Below are 22,155 nucleotides of genomic sequence, written 5' to 3'. Positions count from 1 at the left end.
GGAATTCAAAATTCGCGGCATCGTAACGCAGGCATTAAACGAAACTTGATTGTCAATTGCCATACACCCCACTAACGCCAACCTCGTATAAGAAAATTCTATGTGATCGTGCAAAACTGTAAATTTATATGGGCTGTACGATAAATAAATAGAAATCGAAATACGATACTTGATCATGCATCTTAATTCCTACCTTCTTCCTCTTCCCTACTCATCTAGATAATCTTTTGGAAAGTTCTATACTTTAAAGTACAAGATCTACGAATACTACCCTCACCAAGCTGAAAATTGACGCGATCAAATAAATAAAGCTGTGAAAAGAATTGTACATCTTTGGCGTCGCAAAACTGGAGAATACCGCGCGGACGCAGAGGGTGTGAGATTAATAACGAAGACCGTGAGATGCTTGTTTTAGTCATTCTTTTGCTTCTCTCTTTATTGAGGATAACTTCTTTTTCAACGCCGCCTGAACCTAGGCAAACTCGGCTCGATCCCAAAGATCGTCAGTCGTGAATAAACAAAGAAAGGTTTTGCGCGTTTCCTTTAAATATCTCTCTCTAAAAATCTAAATACGCACGCCAGGAGCGATACCCTCATCAATGGTAATAACAATTGCACCCGTGACTGGATAAAAGGAGGTGCACCGATTCCCGTGGAAAGGGACGTGAACCTGCCCCGCCAGTACAGTAATGCGTCCTATCCGAAGGGACACTGGAAAATGTCCCGCTTCGAAATGGACCTCGCAATGGTCCGAGCCACTTTCGCCTTTCAAGTGATATTTACCTTTTCTTCTCTATTTTTTGTTTTCTTGCGCAATTAACTCTCTCGAGCAACCCCCTTCTCGCGACTGAGGGCCTTCGGATCGAGCCTGTATCCACGATACGCAGCTTCATCGGCATGCGCGTGAAATACAAATGCACGACTTGCAAACGATAATAATAATTAATAATAATAATAAGTATACACTCTCCACGAATCGTCGTTTCTGTTTAAGTCCTTAAGAATAAATTTATTTACATCGCGGACACGGTTCTTTCGGTCAGCTCCTATCCGTGCCTCTTTAAAAAGAAAAGAAAAAAAAAATCTCCCTCGATCTTCATCGAGCTGGTGTACATTTTCTGTTCCTCTTATTTTCGTTTCGCGAAGAACGAAACGGAACCGGCTCTTTCTTAAACACCTCCTGTCCCTTCCCCTGTTCCGCCTTTGTTCGCGGGAATACAACTAAATTTCTCTAAAGGCTTCGAGCGAGTCCGTTTCGACTATCTTCGGAAAGCTCGAGGCGACGATTGAACGCACCGCCGTAATCTGGCACCGTCTAATCCGATTCCACGCGAAGCTCTTGTTCGCCGTGTCGCTCTGAATTGGTAAATGGTGAGACAGTTGCGTAATAGATATACGTATGATCCGCTGATTGCAAACAATTAGCAATAAACGTCGTTTGTGCCGCACAGCCAAGAGAATACTAAAATGAAAACGGTGGTCTCTACGGTTCTGTGGGATGAAGAAAATGGAAAATAGTATGACGAATGACGTAGAATAGAAATTTGCAACGGAAAGAAGATCGCGCGATCTAAACGCGCCTATTCTCTAAGCAGAACTTTCGATTACTCTCGGCCACGGAACATACGAGGTATACGTATGGTCGGCACGATAAAATAGGCTCGTCGTTCTCGCCTATTTCGTAATAAGAATGAAAAATATTCCTGCGGTGCCGATCACGACGACCGAACGATATTTTATCGCGCCGAGGGGGCGCTGGACACATTTATTGCTAACACACCCTTATTTCTCTCTCTCTCTCTCTCTCTCACTCTCTCTCTCTCTCACTCTCTCACTCTCATCGAACGAACGCGTCAAAAGGCATTCTGACATTAGTTAAATACGATCATCCCACGATCCTAAGTTTTACATTCGTACAGTCGAGCTTATTTAATTAATCAATAAATACATTTCTTCGTGCACGTGTGCCCGAGCTCGGCGCAACTCCTCGATATGCACAGAAAGAAGAATAACGAGAAGAGAATTTATTAACGATGGCTACGCGTGAATTTTTGTATATTTCTTTCCTCCTCCTCTTCTTCCTCCTCGAAAGTTCGCGAACGTCGGAGGCGTTCTCACTGTTCATCATTTTCTCTCTCACTTTACCACGTTCTTCCGTTCTTATTGTTACCTATTTTATCGTTTGTTGGTGTTACATTATAAGTATCGTTATTTAACGTTATTGATAGTAATATTAAGATTATTATTATAGAACGGGAGCGCGATACAAACACGTCCGCGCCCCCTTCGTCGGAGATACAACGCAACAAATGCTCGGTACGAAATATTTTCCGTGGAAACAAGGCGATAACATTCTGTTCGTTCCGTTTTCTGTCTTTTACTCTTTTTTTTTTTTTCTTTATCCGCTCCCTTCGGTACAGTACGCACGGCCGTTCGCAACTACATGATCACTACGATCGATTTCTCTCTCTCTCTCTCTCTCTCTTAACAAAATAATACCTACGGAGAACAGTGTCGCGTATTAACCCGTGGCTCGCTAAATATGCGCATGCTTCGTTAATATAATTATATCGCAGTCTCTCATCCGATGGCGCGTACTGTAACTTGTACCACATTGTGTGTCTCTCTTTCATATATGTATCATTCTCGTGGCGTGGTGTGTACGGTGTGCGCGTGTGTGTGTGTGTGTGTGTGTGACGTGTGTGTGCGGTGGTCTAACGCGATTCTGTGTAAACCGTTGGCGTGTCGAGTCATTCATTTGGTTTATTTTGGCATACAAAATAATTTTATTTACAGTCTGACAATAATATTAATTATTTTATCTAAAGTCCTTTATACTAAATGGCGATAGTATAACTCGTATTACTTACTATTTTATGCAGCTTCCGGCTATTTACATAACAAAACGGCACGAATAAATATCATTGGACATGGACCAAGTTTGTATGTGTTCTTTCCCCCCCATCTGTCTCCCTCCCTGCGCGTAACACGCTCGTTTCGCTTCGCGCGAAGCGATTCGTTTGCCAGGGACACACGAGCCTGCGGGAGAATTGCCGGTCGACCAAGAATCTACTCGAGCATGGGCGCTACGTTAAACTGTTTAAACCGCGGAACCGCGTGTCGCGTGCCTCGATCGGAACGGAGGAGTCGCAAAGTACGTGATAAATTTGTTCGCGCGACGTCGCCTGATTAAAAAAAGCTGCGTATCAAAACTCGGCACGGAACGGGGCGTAATTAAATGCATGACGAAGGCAAGAGGAGCGAGGCGATCCACTAAAACGGCGATAGAAAAAGAATGACCGCGTCCCTTGCGCTTCGTCGCTAAAAGAGAAATGAAAGTCGCGCGAAACACTCGCGCTTCGAGCTCAACGAAATTGATCGAGACAAGCCTGTCTCGCGATCGAGACACACAGACTCCTACATTCTACGTTCAAGCACGTCCCTGTCTAACGAATCGACCAACGATCGGTTTACCATTAACAGCAAAAACTGGCGACGCGTTGCCTCGTGTTAAACGGAACGGCAAATGGAAGGACAAAAAAAGAAAGAAGGAGGTAAAAGGTGGTGGCCCTCGAGACGCGAACTCGGGAGTTCCACTCGCGATCCGAGTATCGATTCATAGCTCCAGGCATTGTCCTTTCTAATCAAACACCGATGCTCCAATATAAAATGACCATAAAAGAACGACAGCAACTGCGCGTGAAATAAACATACAAACGACGTTCTTAGTAACGCAGATCATCGATGCGAGAGGAACCCCGGGCGCTCTTTAGGGCCACGTAAATATAAGGCGTGCTCTTTCGCGAGAGTCGATTGGACGCGGGTTTCTCCAAAGGAGATCCCTATACGCTGCCGATAAAAAAGGAGCGACATAGGAAATAGAGCGAAGAGCAGTCGCGCAATCCAATGACCAAAGACGTCGCGAAGTTTGCATTCCTCTTAACTTACCACGTACCTAATTTAACCTGAGTAAGAATATTTTGTTCTGAATTTCTTTCCTCCATTCGAGGGCATTGAGTCGCCGATCGCTCGACGGTTCGGCTAACGCAAGACGCCAGGCCTCCGCGCCTTCCTTCGTTGATCATCGACGCGATTCGCATGGAGAACGGGGATGGCCACCGTGTGACTTTCCCTCGCGGGTTGGGAGGGGAGAAGCTCGAAAGATAAATCGGGAAGATCCGTTCTTCTTTTTCCGTTCTCTCTGTTGATCATTTGGAACGACTGCGAGAAACGAGGACGATGAAAGCTGCATTCCTTGAAGCCTCCGCGCGCTTTCGATAAAGGACGACGAAGCGAAGCGAGATGGATCTCTCCTGTTTCGGGTGGACGTCGCGCAGGTCACTTCGGAGGGCTCCCTGAAGATTTCGTTACGTTTTACCGACATCCTCTTCTGCCAGCGTCCGGATACTACGTCGCGTGGGACTGCTGGGACTGCGACAACTTGCTGGAACTTTTGTGGTGGCTAGACGTGTGTTTCTCCTGAAAATACAAACAGAACTGTGGTACCTCCTTAACACTTCTAAATCAGATTTTTTTTTCAAGGTCAATTCATAATTAGCCTCGCTTGAACGCAAGCTGCTCTCTTTTCTATTGGCCAGGTCATTACATGATCGTGAGAAATGTAACTATATATTGCCAATGATTGTTCTGAGACATGTAGTGCTTGTTTTTAACGGGGAATCCTTATTCTTTGGGCTAAAAACGTAGCAAAATTTGGGATTTTTTTTTTAAGAAACCTGCGATTCGATTCGTCTGAAATTTGGACCATGTTTTGGTGCATGTTTGAGGAAGCTGTAGATTTTTTTTTATTAATTTCGAACCATAAATATAGTAGTTATGCATGATCGACCGTCACGCCGCGCAAAATTCGTCGTCCGTTGGTGTGCATGATATTTATCTACCAGGGAATCTGAAACAGGACAATGAAACGGCGTTTTATTTTATACAAATGTAGCTTGAAATTGATGAACCAGCAAAAAACAAAAAAATTTATTGAACAGTGTGGAGAATTTTTAAACTGAGAGGTCTGAACCTTTAATTTTTGCTATCCAATTTGGCGGCAATTTTCTTAAATAACAAAAGAAGTACAGAACTTAGCGGTATTCTGGTTCGTCAAATTCAAGCTACATATGTACAAAGTAAAACGCCGTTTCATTTTTCTGTTTCATGTTACCTGGAAGGTAAATATCGTGCACACCAGCGGACGACAAGTTTTGCGCGGCACGACGCATAACTCCTATATTTATTATTAAAAATGAATAAAACAAAAACTGCAACTTCTTCAAGGGTGCATACAAACATGGTCCAAATTTCATGTGCATCGAAATGCTAGTTTCTTAAAAAAAAAATCTTAAATTTTGCTATGTTTTTAGCCCATAAAATAGTATTCTCCCCTTAAGTCTGTTCGGCCACTTTTTTTGTGGTCTGTGAATCCTGATACTGTTCTCTACTCGTTGCAAGCTAATATTCTGAGAATTTATAAGTGAAATACACTGATTTTTACTTTATATAAGTATCAATTGAAAATTCATTGTACAGGGTGGTCCACAAAATTGCACACCTCGAATAACTTCCGAAATATGCGTTGTATGAAATTTCTTTTTATACAAGAGTTGCTTGGTTTGTAAGAGCACATTATGTAGAGGGTGTCCTTTTTTTATGTTTCGGGGATTTCAAGGTCAACTTTGGTATTCCAAATGGAATCCTATAATTTTTATGCCAAAATGAGTAAAAAAAGTATTGACCTTTATTACTCCTAATAGTTAAATTGACTTTGCGTAATATCAAGTTGGAGATTCAATATCACCAAAGATGATGCAGAATGGTGCAGAAACAATTCAGAGTGCAGTTTCCTCGTTGGTTAATAGATTGCATTAATAATTAATTATCAGTGGATACCATTTTCATGGGAAGTAGACAATTGCGATGATATTGCATCTCCAATTTGATAAAGGCAAAGTAAATTTTCAAGAAACAGAGGGGAATTATCAGGTTTAGGGCTGAATGAAGGGCAATACTTTTTTGCTCACAGGGAAACATCCCGAACTCGAAAATTCAAAAAAGTTCTGAAACTTTGTGAATATGTAGGGGATTTCTTCCTGATTACAACGGAATTTTTGTTTGCTGCCCAAATTCAATCGAAGGGGATGTAATTGACCCCTGAAAATCCGATTATTTTTGCGATTTTCTGTTATAACTCGTGAACTGTGAAATAATTTTTTTACCAAATGATAGATCTAATTAAAACAAGTAACTTTTGTCGTGAAACTTATTTCTATCTCTTACAGTTCGCGAGTTACAACACGAAATCGGAATATAGCCGAATTTTCAGGGGTTAATTTCACCCCCTTACCGAGTGAATTTGGGCACAAAAAAATTGCGTTGTAATCAGGAGGAAATCCCCTATATATTCACAAAGTTTCAGAATTTTTTTAATTTTCGAATTAAAATAGCGAAGCCGACCTTGAAATCTCCGAAACGCCTCCACCTATAAAAAAAGTACACTCAGCACATAATGTGCCCCTCGAAACCATGCAACTTTTGTACAAACAAATTTTCCATACAACGCATACTTTGGAAGTTATTCGAGGTGCGCCCGTTACGTGGACCACCCTGTATATGAAAGTTTCTAATTAAAAGAAACTTAAATAAGGCATACTCCTTAACGCACGTCTAAGACGAATCGCATTTGCGCAGCTGTTTGAATGAATAGTGCGCGTTCGTTCTATGCTCCATTAAGAACATTGTTTAAAAACAAACACGTAAATGAGCGTGCAAGAGTAAATGAATCGTGATTCAGCTGGCAGTCGGAGCGAATTAAACGAAGTAGTAACCATATGACATCGAAGGCGTCACAAACGAATGTGCATGGTTGAGAAGAAAATCGAGTAAACATTAAACGACAGATCTCAGTACTCGAAAAAAAAAACGGACAAAAACGGACTACCCACATTTTTTTTTGCGAAATTAAGTCAGCAGCAATAATGTATACGCTCTACTAATCACATAAAATAGGAAAGATTCTTTTATTCTCAATTTGGGTTTGCCCGCTTTTGCTCTGAATGCCACAAATGATCCGAGTACCGAAAACGTCGCCCGATCACGTAACCCGGACCAGTTCTCTCCTCCCCCTCGATCGAGCACGCTAAAGTGCCACCGCTGCCGAAAGGGAATCAAATGAAACGCAGATTGAAGCGTGTCCTTAAAAACGGTACGCATGCACACAACACAGAGAAAGCTTCCTACCGCGCGCATGCTCATGCAGTATTACACGCACACACACGGCACATCCATGGCGAATAACAACAACAACAATAACAATAGCGTCGATGTTCAACGATTAACAATGGCGAAACGATCGCAGTACCCCTCCACCAAGCGAGTAAAATGGAATAACGTGTGTCTGAAAAACCCTGCCCACTGTGCATCGGAGGCCGTGCCTGGTTCCCGCGCGGTGCACAGGAGCGGGGGCGTGGGCAGACTTTTCGCACATGATATTCGTATTACATACTAGTAGCTGTGATATATAATGTTAGTACACAAAAAGATGCGGCGATATGGTGTGCGATATTATATCTAAATGTATATGTAGACACATACATACGCGCGCATACACGCCGCCACTTCGTCCGCACCCACGTATGCGCGTGTATGTGTGCATGGTATTGTGTTAAGAAAGAGACAAAATAATCACTAAGGTACTTTTCGTTTCCACAGAACGTTTATTTGCGATGCTTATTTTTTTTTTTTTTTTTTTTTTTCTTGGTCGAACACGTGACGCGTACGATCCCTGGGCGCGTGTACACGCGGTTACGTGACGGTCTAATCTCGCCGTGGGCATCTGCGTTTTCTGGCGAACGATATTTCTCCGAAGGAACATAAAATAAATACCAGCGCGACGGGTCGGAGAGCTCGCCCTTGTGTCCTCTAGCACCGTCCCCCGGTCGTGCGGACCTCTCCCCTCGCGCGCCGAGAAACGCGTGCGAGCGAGAGGAAAGATTCTACGGTGTTTTGGGAATCGATCCAGCCGCTCGAGAGATTCATTGGAAACGTACGAACACGGAGGGGCCTGTGTGTATTTTCTATAGGCACGTCTTGTGAACGCAGATGTTTGTCACACCAGCAACAGGTAACGTACGCGACAAGTGATAGATAATATACATTGTGTACAGTATTGATGCAGTGTTCGCAATGTTACACATTACTTTTATCGTGCCCCTCTTCTGGTTTGCTCAACGTTCGTAAATTTCATATATCACTCATATCAATCGCTGCTCACATGCATGGGGCTTTATCATTAATATTATTATTATATATTTATATATATATATATATTGTGTGTGTATATATATATGTATGTGTATATATATATCTCTTTTTTTTCCTTTTAATTTCTCACTATAGGAGAGTACAAAACCTACGTCGTAATTTACCTTAGCAATTATTTTGTCTTCGTACGACCGCCACAATTGCACAATTTAACTAGGCCGATCCAGCTGATCTCTCTAATGTCTCTGTTCTGTACTTTTACACGAAGGATCCTGCGCGGCTCCTACGCGCGTCCTCCTTCGCTCTACAGCGCTGCTTAAGGCCAAGACAAAGGGTCCCTCGATTCGTTGCTTCGAGCTCGTTCAGGAAGAATCGAGCGTCGTGTAATTCGCTAAAGTAAGACACTAGTGTTCTGATTAATCGAGGCCGTGTCAACGTGATCCTCTTATAGCTTCATGGCCGCTGCCGACGAAAGTGCTCGTCGGCAGTGATTAAAAAAAGAAGAACAGCTTTGAAAGGAAATTCGCACGCACCGACGTTCATCGAGGCGAGAGTTCTTCCTGAATCGTAAGCGTCGCTTAGAGCAGTCCGCGTCGTTTTACAATAAACATTCGCTGCGCCGGGCCGATCCTTCTCCCGGGACGGGCCCACGGATACACGTTTCGAAAAGTGGACGTGCGTCTTTTGATAACAACTCCTCCTCCCGTGCAAATTTCTACGCTGAACCGGACGCGAGGCGACTACCGTTTGCCTGCGCGTTATAGGCGAAAGAATCTTCGACTAAAGCTAAATTCCTGCGTTCTTTATATATTCTTTTTATTAATTAAGCGACGATGAGGAATCACGGCACAGAATTTTGCACTGAGAAGCCCGGGGGAGGGGAAAAGAGGCTCGTCGACCATAACAATCACGCAGTACACATGTAATGGTCTAAGTTCGAAATACTAGTACTAATTGTGACAATAATTATAACAATTAACAACAATGACATCGACGCGCCATTAACGCTAGCGGCACGACAAATTCTTGTCCGTCACAATGGCAATCACAATAACGCGCTCGCGCGTGCAAATATAAACGCATTCTTATATATCTGTAATATATTAATCACGCTATCTGTCTCTCTCTCTCTTGCGCTCTCTATCTCTTTTTCGCTCTCTTTCGACACGTTCCTGAGATAAGATCCTTTCTACATCAACGTTTCTCCTTACGTTGCTTGTATGTATATATATATTGTCAAAGACGTGAATATAACATTGATAAGAATAAAAAAAAAATCTATGCGCGTCGTGGTACTCCGAATAAATAAAAGGGGTGGGGAAAAAAAAATATAGAGAAAACAAACTACGTACACTAAACGGACGCGCGTTGATCAAGCTCGAAGTACTGTACAAGAGTATGTAAAAAATAAAATCTTCTCGATATCGAGGCAATAAAGTTGCTCGAAAGTGAAGTGTCTCGCTCTAATGGCGGTGCTCGGACCCCGAAGAGGAGATCTTGCCGGTTCTCGGAGCTTCGTACTAAACTTTGGCCGCTCCGCAGAACCGTGTTACAGTAACGAGGTAAGAAACTCGATACGAAGCTGTTTCCCGCTCCGAGATCCACCCTTCGCGAGTTTTCTCCCTCCTTGCTTTTCTACTGTCAACCGTCGGCGAGCACCGTTAATAGTGCGATAAAAATTCGTCGAAAATAGGTTCGCGCGTTGCCGCGGAAAAATATCTTCGAAACGTTCGACTTCAGTTCGACGAAATGTATAACTACGGGGGTAGGAGAGACAGGAACGTTTCTCCTGTTTCGTTTTCGGTAAGAGGTCGACAGACATAACTAATCAGACTGTAGTGGTTGCCCGCGCACGTGCTAATTCGGAGGTGAAGCGCGGTCGAAGAGGAAAGGTCCTTAAACGAAATTGTTAGTGAGCCTATATCGAATACTAGCATCGATACCTCAGTCGTAAGAGATTTCGTTTACAGTGATCTCGCGATGCTTCTAACGTCATTTAATTGTCTTCCGTAGTTTGCGTCGCGATTGCGCGAAAATTGATAAAAACGAAGGGGATCGAAGAAACTAAAAACTATACGTCGCGTACAAAAGCCGCATTCCTTTCAACTACTACAGTAAATTCTCGTTATAGGCTCCACGCTCGGGGGCGAGCTTACAACGCATAGTCGAAGCGAGCTTATAACGAGAATCAACTGTACATCGTTACCGTGCAATCTTGTTTCCTCGCGCGATAAATCACCGCGAGAAGTAACCCTTTGCGTTCACTTTGAGTCGTATGATAATTGAGTCGATATGCCTTATACCCTTTTCTTTGAGACGCTCGGCGTCGCGTTAAAGCGACTTCAACGCGAGGGTAAGAGTAAGCGAAATTAGCTTGGACCGCAAACAATTAATGGAACCGCAAAGGGTTGATCGGAAAGGATCTCGTTAACGTAACTATCCGCGCATAAAATATTGACAAAGTGATACAACGTGTTAGTCTGAACAAAGAAATTACATATACACCTTTACAGATACGTACACTGCCGAAATTCACATAGATATTACACTTATACTCTGAGACACTCTCACCATTTCACTACATACGGTACACTGTGTTTATGCTTCACGTGTGCGTGTGTGTGTCATTAGCTTTTGTTTAGTTCACCTTTCTTTTAAGTAACTTTGTAAGTTTTTTTCTTTCTCGTTTAGCCTACCCGTTTCGTAAACGCAACACTCTGCACGCTAGCCTTTCTCCGAAACCCTTTGCCAGCAAAGGAATTTGTTACCCCGGAGCCACCGCGTACATAACAAAGAGAAGACAAAATTTGAAGGTGGTCTATTCTCTCTTGTTCCCGATTCAGCGCTCGTTAAGTGAAATCTATCGACCGTTTGACCCTGAGCGCAGAACAGCTACCTTTTCCATCTGTTTTCTGGCAGTGCTTCGCGGAACAACTTTTCCCTTCCTTCCATCCCTCTGCTTCCTTCGTTTGGTGGACGCTTTACGAGTTCATTGTAAGAAGCGTCTACACCTAAGAAGTTATGCTTTCGCGTTGCACAAGCCTGCGGATATGGAGGGAAGGGAATCGTAGTCGTGAAATCCCAGGACCCACCGTGAAGAGCATTTCTCGAAACAATAATCAAACGAGACTCAAACTTCATTCGATGAGAGAAGAGTAACCGAGGAACTTTTAACGTTCGCGATCCTATTAACTCGCACGGCGACTCGCGATGTCGTCTTCTTGGTGCGGTGCTTGCTTCATCGTCCCCAAGGGCCGCGAGAGCCATTGGCGTTTAGTTATCGAAGGTTCACACTCATTAACTACTCTAAAGGAGATGCGCTACAGGTACAAAGGTGGAAAGATCGAAGTGGTAATTTGTAACACTAGGGGATAGAGATCGTACGTCATGCTGCTACTTCTACCATTCACAAACTGGAAGGGACGAGAAGAGAGGATAGAGGCAGGGGTGAAAGTGTGTTCAGCCACTTCGCTCTCCCGCTTTCCCCGTTACTGTTTAAGTGCTTTTAAAGAATCGTCGCGAACTCCTCTTACTCCCATTCTCTTGGGGAAGAGAAGCTCTTTGAACAATAGTACTACTTTAACCGTGATGTCACGACAGGTGATCGATCGGTGTTAATCAGTAGCAGGACAACTCCTGTTATACACTTCATGCGCCCCAAAGAAAAGAAAAACAATATTGCACAACAATATACAAAGTGGGCAGAAATCCGCGGTGTGCACAGCTGGGACAGAGCTGATTCTCTGCCTCCAAAGAAGTCGAAGTCAGCAGTTTTCGAGAATTGCTTTGAAAACAGATTTCGTTACAGACCACTGTCACGACTCCTTCTGCAAACAATATGATCTTACAGGCTCTTTCTTACAAGATTAAACTACATTAGCGTTCAAAGAATTAAAATATATCAAAACTCGCAGCGTGCCCGACAACAGCTGAACAAAGAATCAGCAACTATTTGAGCCCCCACGAGCAGTGGTCCATAGCAAGATCCATTCCACCAAACTTCATTGTACACTTCGTCTGTTTCCAAAGCAGATATTCCCTGAAACTATTATCCGCAGCAATGAAGAAAGCGTCGACCTTCTTCCGAAGCTTGCAATCAACCCATTCGCAGCTGTGCCGCGGGCCCTTTCAGACACAGATATTGAAAAACTGTAACAAATGCAAACAGAGAGGACGGCGATCGCTGAGAGGAACGACGACGGGCCGAGAAGTGGCTGCGTTTACTAGCGCTACTTTGGAAACTACCTCTGAAGTCCACTACAAGACAGGATCTCCGTACGAGCGATTACTCCGGTGGCGGAGGCGGGGGCGGTGAGGAACTGGGAGGCGGCCCGCTCGGCAGTGGCGGCGGCGTGTTGGACTCCTGCCGAGCGGACGCCACCGCGATCATGCTCTGGCTTTGCCGCATGTTCGGCGGCAGGGATGGCGGGGGCACAGACGTGTCAATGGCGCCGTCGGGCGTCATGATGACGTTGCCCGTCGGGTACATCGGGTACTGTCGCTGGTACTGCGAGTAGTACATCACGGGGTCGTAGATGTACCCGGCGGGATTGTACATCGAGGGCGGCGGGTAATTGGCGAAGAAGTATGAGTCCGGCTGCGACTGATTCACGTGGCCGGCCCTCGAGTAGCCCGGATCGCCGCGAGCCGTGGGTGGATGAGGATGATGGGGATTACGGGGATTGTTACTATTGTAGGTGTCTTGCTGGTAGTAGCCGTCGCGCTGGCCGGGAGCACCGTAATGGGCCGCCGATCCTGCTGGTGGTGGACCGCGCCCGATATACTGGCGGCCGCCTCTACCGCCTCCACGTACCTTGTTATTGCTGCCCGAGCTATAGTGCCTGCCGTTCTGCCGTTCGCCAGGTCGGTGCTGCCCGTAGCCTGCCGACGACACCTGCGATTGCTTCTTCGTGGCCGGGGCGCTGGTCATCGGGCTCTCCTTCGTATCCGCGCGCTCGCGCTTCCGGCTCTCGTTCGCGAATTCCGGGACAACGGCGCTCGAGCTATTAGCGGCGAACGGCGCCCCGGAACTCCGCGAGATCCCGTCCGTGCGGATTTTGATCTTCAGCGGCGCCTGCACGACCGACTGCGCCGGCGAGCTGGACACGCTGTCGGCGCCCTTCAGTCGCTCCTTGGGTATAATGATCTTGATGCTGGTGTTCTGGGGGGACTTGGTCTTCTCGGGCGGCTGTGCACCGCCGCCGGCGCTGCCTGTCGACTCTGTGCTCAGGTTCAGCTTGTCTTTAGGGATGGTGATCTTTATGGGCTCGGCGGGCACGGTCTCCTCTGCCTTCTCCTTGTCCCTCTCCCGGTGTTTCTCCTTGTCTTTGTCCTTGTGTTTGTGTTTGTGCTTCTCCTTGGTCTTGTCCTTGTCTTTGTGCTTGTGCTTCTCCTTCTTCTTCTTCTTCTCACTCTTGTGATGCTCCGACTTCTTCTCTTCCGCGGCGGGAGCGGTCGTCAAGGTCGTCGTGGACGTGGGCACGGAGACTACGGACTCTGTGCTGCTCTGCACGGGGCCAGACAGAGCGCTTATGTCCACGGTCGATGCTATCGCGGGCTCGATCACCATTGGCAGGGACAAGCATTGATTCTGCACGGATACCTGATGGTCCGTCAGCAGTATCGAGTGCTGATGATGGTGCAGATGTTGCTGTTGCTGCTGCAGCTGCTGCTGGAACTGCTCCTGTTGAGTGTGGTGGTGCGTTACTTGATTGAACTGCTGCATGCCTTGCAGCAACGACGGCATCGGTGCTAAAGGCTCCTGGAGCAGGGCACTTATACTTTGAGCGGATTTCAGCGGCGATAAGTACTCCCCTTTAGTCTGCTGGTGTTCAATCTTCATCGACACGTCTGTCTTGTAAGGTTCCTTCTTAATTTGAAACTCCTGCGACTCTTGCTTCACTCCACTCGCATCCAAGCCGTTCGTCAGAGCTTGCTGGTTCGACGAGACCTGTTGTTGCGCCATCGCGCCGAAGCGCGACATCATCGGTTCGGAGTCGAACGGCTTGATGAGCTCTGGCGGCTTCATGTCGTTCGCGATCTGGGTAGCTCTACCATTCGACGATGGATTGTCTCTAATCGGTTGTATCAACTCAGGCACCCTGCCGAGCATCTTCACGGCCTCGAAACTGGACGTGTCCTCTATTTTTACTTTCGCGGGTTGCCCGCCTTCGCTAACGCTGCCCGCGCGATGCCTCTTGTGAGACGTCGTGGAAACGTCGCTGGCCGATCGTTTAACCGGCAGCGACTCCTGCTGCTGCACGGCCGGCGGGCTCGCGAAAGGCGACACTAAATTAAAACCTATCGACGTATCTGGTACGCGTTCTTGCTTAGGAACTTTTATAGCCGACGGCGGCGTCTTTTGCTTAGATTTAGGCCTCTGGGAGTGGGATTCCCGGGGCATCGGCACTTTCTCTGGACTGAACAGCGATTTGTGCTTACCAGGGGGCGTTTGCAATACACTTTGCTGAACGTCGGACGAGCCCTTGTCCGTGTCGTCGTGCCGCGGTCGTTTCTCCGTTTTCGGGTCATCCACGTTGTTCAAAGACGTGATACCCGACGCCTGGGAACCACCGTTCTTGATCGTGTCTTTTAATATCTGCGATACACCGTGAGCCGTGTGCTGACTCGACACTGTCTTCGAAGTGAGAGGCTTCTGTACGAGTAACGAGACTGAACTGGAGCCGGTCGGCGATTTCTCCTGCGTAAACGAGCCCTGGCCGGTCGCAAGCTTCCCGTCGGTCGACGCTACACCGCCACCGGCTTGTAACTTCTCTGGCTGATTGTATTTAGCATGATGAGGCGGTTTTTGCGTGTTCGAGGGGTACGGCACATCCAGCGTAGGCTTCGGCAGAGGTAACGGCTTCTCAATGAGCTTCCTCACCTCCTCGCACCTCTGCTCCAACGTGTCGGACTTCCTCTGCCTTTCAACTCTTGACGGGTCCGGGTATTTGTATGATTTCTGTTCATTGTCTTTCCTATGCTCCACAGGCTTATGCCTGGGATCGTACATCCTCTTGTCGTGGCCTTGATGCTTATTCTCTACTCCGCTTAATCTGTGCACACTGTGGTTATTATTACTAAGCTTCTCCTGGATATTCCCGTGGGACACTGGCTCCTGTAGCGCGCCAGCATCCGATCTGTGAGTCGCGGAGTCCGTCATGGAATTGTCCAGGTTCGGTTCCTTCGGCACTGCATGACTATGAGAATGAAGGGTACTACTGCTACTCGTGCCGGTACTCGAGTTGTACTCCCTCTGTAACCTCTGCCTGTTAGGATCGCGATTTGGTTCCCTAGCTTGACTACTGGAGTGCCTCTGCGGTACCGGCTGGCCAACTTTCACGTCCGGTCTGTGGTGATGATTGTGATGGAGCGCCTTCTGCCCAGGCAACGGGTGTTTATTCATCACGTTCGTGCCGGACACTTGCTTGTGATGGTGCGAATGATGCTTGTTGATGTCTGATACGTGAGCCGGCGCAGCTGTCGGAGCCGCCGCCTTTTCCCTTTCTAAACGCTCGCGTTCCTTCTTCTCTCGATACTCTCGATAATCGACAGGAGGCCTCGTGGGCGCGGCAGCAATTTGTTTCTTCTCTTCTTGTTTCTCCGTGTGGTGAGGTCGGCTCGTATGGAATGTAGGTCCACCATCGGCCGTCGTCGCTGGAGATTGTACTTTACGGGGTTCTGCATCCTACAGAAGGAAAATGGAACAAGGTCTTCCCGTAAATTCTGTATGTACTCATCTTCGTTGTAACAATTCACTTTTCAACGAATTCAACTTGCTCTGTCATGCATGATGATTTAATTGTATAAGATTTTGTGTAACAGAGAGGGGTGATACTCACGAAGGGTGAATTCGGTAAACTAGGGTGACTGAGGTTCGGACTTTGATTAGCGGATATGCTCATGATTTTCCTTTTTAATCTTGATGGGCATTTATCAAATATATGAAGGAATTCTGCTGTAAGCTCTTGTAGAAGCTCGGAAGTTACGGTCCTGTCGACATACCAGAACCAATGCTTCCCTTCCGTACTTTGCGGTATCTGTAGGCAAAGGATTGCCGTGCTAGTGTTAGTAAATTGCTCCTCTCAATTGGGAGTCGCGTTCAAAGTTCCTGGCGTTACAAGGCTTTTTTCCCCTTTCAAATTCAATTTTATACAGACTTATATTTACCTCCCAATTGGACCATTTGCACGCAAGATGTATGCAGAAACAGGCAACTACTGTTGGCTTGTACTGCAGGCACATCGTTGTTAAATGTAAACTGAAAAGGAAAAAATCATCCCATAAATTGACAGGCGAACGATAAAAGCTTTCAATCAGCGACTGTTCGATGAAATATAACCCAGGGCGCAAAAAGAACTGTACTATAAAAAAGAAAGTACAAGTTCCATTAAACATGGGTAATATCGGGATAAAACCAGGACGAATTTCTTACGATTCGTTGAATATAATTAAGCACATTTTCCCAATTACAATTTCCATTTGCAAGTGCAATTCAATTCCAAAGAGTACGTTTCCAAAACAGTTACAAAAAAAACCAGCACAGGTTAATGCAATGATCTTTTTCGCGATGAGCTACACAAAAATATCTACGCGTACAGCTAAACTCAGCTAAATAAATTTACGCACGGCGGAGTTCTACGCAAATAATTACGAGTATAAGCCCTACAGCACTCTGTTGTATCGTAACAAATTTACCGAAGTTTGCCCCAACATAATCCCATGAGAGTGAATTTTAAGTATCGCAACGTTAAATTCTACATAAGGCGAGAAACAGAAAACTAAAATTACTAGAATTGTTACAAAATACTAGAACTTCATATATCCGAGAGAACGTATCGTTTCAAGTACAAAAAGTCGTCTTGTAAATTTTATAGAATACGTAAGAGTCCTGAACTTCTTGAACAACAGAGATAAACTAAGGCTTGATCTACACTAATTACTGGGTCACAATAATGATCCGTTCAAATATTATTCAATGATCATCGAACGAACCAATGCACTTCAATATTTCTAGCTCGCCCACGTTTCGGATTATTGAATAAATATTTGAATAGATTATGATCAGATTGTGACCGCTTCGTACCGGATCACTATTAAAAATGAAGTCTAATGGTACGTCTATATGTCCTTGTCTTTTAATTATTAAATATCTCATACATTCACGCATCACCCCACTGCTTCCGCATTCATTTCATTCGCGCTCAAATTCTTGTTGTGCATCTACAGCTTAAACACAAGTGTATGTAAATATAAAAATAAAAATTGGACAATATACCGTAATGTAAGAGAAAACGATCAGTCCTTAAGAATATTTCATTTACCTTCAATTAAGCAATCCTCATCGTGAACTTAGTTTATGAAATAAACTTCGTTTCGCTTTGGCATACGTTCTCTTTAGAATCAGACATTACCGCGACTGCAACGCAACATTCCTCCCCAAATGTTACTGTCGACATTTAAACAATTTGTATTAGAACTCAGAAGACGTGTGAAATCAAAGTAAACATTAACGTACTAAAGAGAATCTCACATTTCATTCCTATCGTAACATTGTTCAAAGCTACTCTAACTGAATGAGAAATATTAATCAACTTTGCTCTTTTCAACGCGAAAGGTCTAAAAGCACCGCGTGCCCGTGCGCCGTAAATCCTATTTGCAGTTTCATTTCACGTTTACTTTGCTTTCTGAACTGAAAGCAGGTCAGAATGTTGCGCCAGTGGCTATTGCCTGACAGTCTTAGCTTGGAAATATGCTCCAGCTGGCATCTATTTGACCAGAAGACTGCTAAGAGTAAGAGATACTAGGAAATAATGTGTAGCCACCTGTTAGATGCCATGAAGTATGATGTCTGGGCTAAGTCCTTGCTCGCTGTAAAAAAAGTGGTAAAACTTTAATAGAACTCAAGGCTTTAAGATGACGCGATCTAAAACTTCTCTCGTTATTCATATCTTTCAAGTCTCTTTAACGTTCTTGCAATACTTTTCACGAAAGTAAGATTAAGAATATCAGGAAGCGAAGCGTCTTTAAGAACAATCTAGATACCTTTAACTAGTTGACAACACCTGACAACATGTGTGTGGGGATGATCAATGGCAACGTCAAACCCCAATGTTTGCAGTAGGACGTTTTCATTGAAAACCAGATCCTGAGCTTGTTCAAGGTATTGCTACAAATAAACACATGTTTAAATGATTATATTTATCGTTAACAGCCATGGAAGCATTGTCCCCTGGTGATTCTGTCCTTGGTCTCACCTCAGATCTGACGTCAGGTGGGGGCTGATCTCTGTGGAGACACATGTGTGCCATTTTGATAACATGTTCTAACTTGCGCGGCTGTTCTTCGACTTTTGCTGCTAAAAACAGTGCTGCCGCTGCGATTGCATTCCTGTGGAAGTGTGACAGCGAGTGGAATACGTAGAACCTGTGCATGTACACTATTGCTGTGTTGATACATAATTGTGATCTGTAGTCAAGTAATTAAGGAAAATGCTGAAAAAAAAACGCTGCGTTGCCTACGTAAATGCTCTTTCTGTACATCGACAACTACATTCTTGCCCTATTAATAATTACGAGGAACACTTGTGCCATTCGCTTTAAACCGATACCAGTCTCTATTTACTAAAATATACTTAAAACGAGTATATTTGTTTCGTCTGCCTGCCTACAACGTACCACGAATGAAATATTACTACGGAACGAGTAAAATAAATACAGAAATGCGCAACAAGCTTTCTAATGCTAGACGCTATGGTAAAAGTAAAGAGAATATCAGGGAAGATGATTTACTACATTAAATGCTTCTCACCAAAGTATCAGCTACATAAAAAATATCTGCCTCATACTCTTGCAAACCGACCACTTATTCTCAGTTATTTTTGTGATACTTTTTAAATAGAAATTTTGCGAAGTAAACGTGTGTAATTAATTTTTGAAGCAAATATGTTCGATGCAATGAAACGTACATCTTTAAATGCACTGATATGTTAAATGAAAAAGAGAAGGTACGGAGATACCAAATGTAGTTAAGACTTAATATTATTATTATTTAACAATTATTTTTAAATTATTACATTAAGTGGTATGATTAGAAAATAGAGGGAACAGTAGATTATATTTAAAAAATTTTATTTAAACTGTAGATTACATTAATATAAAAAAGCTTGATCAATTAAGTCACATAATGTTGGTGCATACTCTTGCCTTTCATCTATTCCTTATTCATCTTAAGATCTTCTCTGTTTCTATCTTTTATCATGTTATCAACGTTTTATCTTTCCAGATTATTTGTTACCTAACTAAAAAGAAAGCGTATTACCTAAGATTCTAGAATAGTTACAATGGAAAGAAAATATAAACTGATACAGAAGAAACTGCCAAGCTGTGCGTTGTACATTGGTAATGTACTTTGTTCAGTGCGCGGGGATTTAATACATGGTCATACATCACTCGTGCGCAGTAGAAAGAAATAGAACTACGATCTCCTAATTAAATTCCGCTTAAAATCATAATCTCGAGGTACACTCGTCAATCTCTAATTCAAAGTAACGTGAAGAATATGTCGAAGTTCTCTCAACTGGTATGGTAATTAAGATACTTATGACATTCAAACATGTATCTGAAACATAAAAATGTTATAAAAAGCACAGATGGTTTCTACGTTCTACGCTTTGGAAATACCTGCAGGATAATCCAGAGCAATAGGTACAAATTTAAGCGGCGGATAGAACTCGCGATAAGAAGTAGAAAGGTTCTAATAAACGTGAATCTTCTCTAGGTACAATGGTAAGATGTGTGCAGAATGATTCGCAAAGTGGGATTTCTCCGAGGCAATTTTTTGGCAACATCGTCGCACGCGACGTGGAATGGCACCTTAGCTAGAAAACTCAACAGGTCAGCAGCTCTGGTACCGATGCCATCGCTATATCTTCTTACGAATTAGCTTCGTTGAAATTACAAGACTCGCTCTAAATAACCGATGTTTTTCTAAACTGAGAATGCATATTTTCTTTTCGTTTCTCTGACTCTTCATTTCTCTAAATCGCTAGCTTAAAATATGTTATGTTTCTCCCAATACTATCATGCAAAATTGTATCACGAAGCGTTTAAAAAATATTGCATATCCGAACTGTTTAATTTACGGATTGCATTTAATAGAATCTTTTTGCTTTGTCTTGAGAGCCCTGCTACTAGGGAGTTTAATTGGATTCTAAAACTCCCAGGATTTGATATATCAAGTTACTTATCCCGAGAATTTCGAGAATTTTTAAAAACGTAAATTACCTTACAAACAACTGAAAAATATAAAAATTGAATCCAAAAAACAGCCAGGATCCCGGGATTGAATTCCCTATCTGCTACCCAGTTAAATTTGTACCCATCGTTCCGAAGCATTCTATACGAAACATTTGCGAAGCAAGGCTTCTTAAATAATTGCAGCCTTATCAGTAACGATTTTATATCCAGCAAATAAAACGCCGGATGCTGAAGATATTATATAAGGTTCCACTTTGAAAGTTTCTCGATCAGATATTAATGGTATCGAGTTAGTACGTCGCTGTTCGTTTTAATAATAATTGGACCATTATTAGCGCGACAGTTTGAGAGTCTAAGATGAAGCTTGGGCAGACAAAAGCTGAAGTTAAATTGTGTGTTCGACGGGAAGGGACGTCGACGACGTGAATCTTGTTAGCTCGGTAGTTAGCGGACGCTTTCCCTGTTGGACGTAGGATAACATAATCATTGGTAAGCTAGGCAGAGCGTTGAATGCGATTTTAAGATCGTGTTAACAGAGAGAGACTGGAAATACGAAAAAAAGATATACTTGCATAAGGAATATCAGCAGAAACCGTGCGTTTGGTTGGTACTACTGTCAAACTTGGCTTGGCAAACAATGCTGCCTTTCCATGACCCTATTCCCTGTCCTCCTTCCAAGCAACAAAACTCCGCTCGACATCCTCACTCACCCACAACATCTTCCGACCAACACGCGCGCAACGAATGGCACAAGAATCCCGTAATTCGTCCTCCGCCGGCGGTGTAACGCAAGCAAGTCCAATATGGAGAATCGTAATCATGACGCGTGACCTCCTCCTTCACACGTCACTCGTGTTTACAACACGTTACGTATTTCACGTTTACCCCGGAATCGGAATTATTAGAGGATCGTTACGTAAGAGGAGCACAATCGCGCGAGCACCTACGGTCGCCCGGAACCGCTGGAAGCTGGGGGGCGAAAGCATAGAATGAGCGTGAAACGGCGCGATGGGGACAAGGGGGAAAAGGGAGGTTGAGAAACACGCAACCGAACATGCACTGGTTAAAAAGGATACACCACGAGCCGCTGTCCCATATCCTGAATGAAATTCGCTGCCTGCTGCCGGTAGCTCAGTTCCTTATCCGCGTCGATGCCGCATCTTCTGCTCGGTGTGTTTATAAGCTGTTCTTTCGTAAAGTACCATTTTTCGTCAGCCGCCATTTATATGTACACACAACTCGGTACTAACGATGCGCACTTCACGGCGGTCGCGACGGCGGCGGCGGCGGCGGCGAGCACACACAACGCACAACGGCGACACGTTGGAAACTTCACGTCACTACGCTAACCGGAAACTCCACTCCACGTTCATGCTCGCGGAACTTTTCACAATGAACCATAATCGCACATTAATCGGCAGGAAACGCGATTCCCTTTCCTTCTCTTTTAGATCTTGATATTTCTCCGCGGATAGTTTACTCCGCTTTATACAAAATTATTACTCGCCGCTCGCTGCTGGGCGAGTAACTTGCAAATCACGTTCAGCGCCATTTCGAATTCCGGAAATAGTACCTTTTTTTTTATTTCCTGGAATCGCGTTCCGGCGTGAAGCCAACTTCACGGCTCTGC

General features: G+C 44.4%; 1 protein-coding gene across 4 annotated transcripts; it reads right to left on the bottom strand.

The window, feature by feature from the left end:
• Positions 1-403: 403 nt before the first annotated feature.
• Positions 404-22,025, bottom strand: LOC143375481 (uncharacterized). 4 transcript variants are annotated; one of them, XM_076824634.1, is made up of 9 exons: positions 21,602-22,025; positions 18,525-18,735; positions 18,313-18,436; positions 18,093-18,138; positions 16,438-16,528; positions 16,110-16,307; positions 7,702-15,955; positions 1,812-4,479; positions 404-1,781 (listed from the first exon to the last, which is right to left on the bottom strand). In XM_076824634.1, exons 1-7 carry the CDS (start codon positions 21,745-21,747, stop codon positions 12,554-12,556), a joined length of 4,218 nt encoding a protein of 1,405 aa, XP_076680749.1. In that variant the 5' UTR covers positions 21,748-22,025; the 3' UTR covers positions 404-1,781; positions 1,812-4,479; positions 7,702-12,553. The 4 variants fall into 4 exon arrangements, with proteins under 4 accessions (XP_076680749.1, XP_076680748.1, XP_076680750.1 ...); XM_076824633.1 differs by having other exon boundaries at positions 404-4,479; XM_076824635.1 differs by having other exon boundaries at positions 404-4,479; positions 13,082-15,955.
• Between the last annotated feature and the right edge of the window lie 130 nt (positions 22,026-22,155).

The sequence above is a fragment of the Andrena cerasifolii genome, chromosome 12 (genome assembly GCF_050908995.1).
Source record: "Andrena cerasifolii isolate SP2316 chromosome 12, iyAndCera1_principal, whole genome shotgun sequence".
Lineage (NCBI taxonomy): Eukaryota > Metazoa > Arthropoda > Insecta > Hymenoptera > Andrenidae > Andrena > Andrena cerasifolii.
The sequence above is the reverse complement of the archived record's forward strand: the minus strand, read 5'-3'. Positions and strand labels throughout refer to the sequence as shown.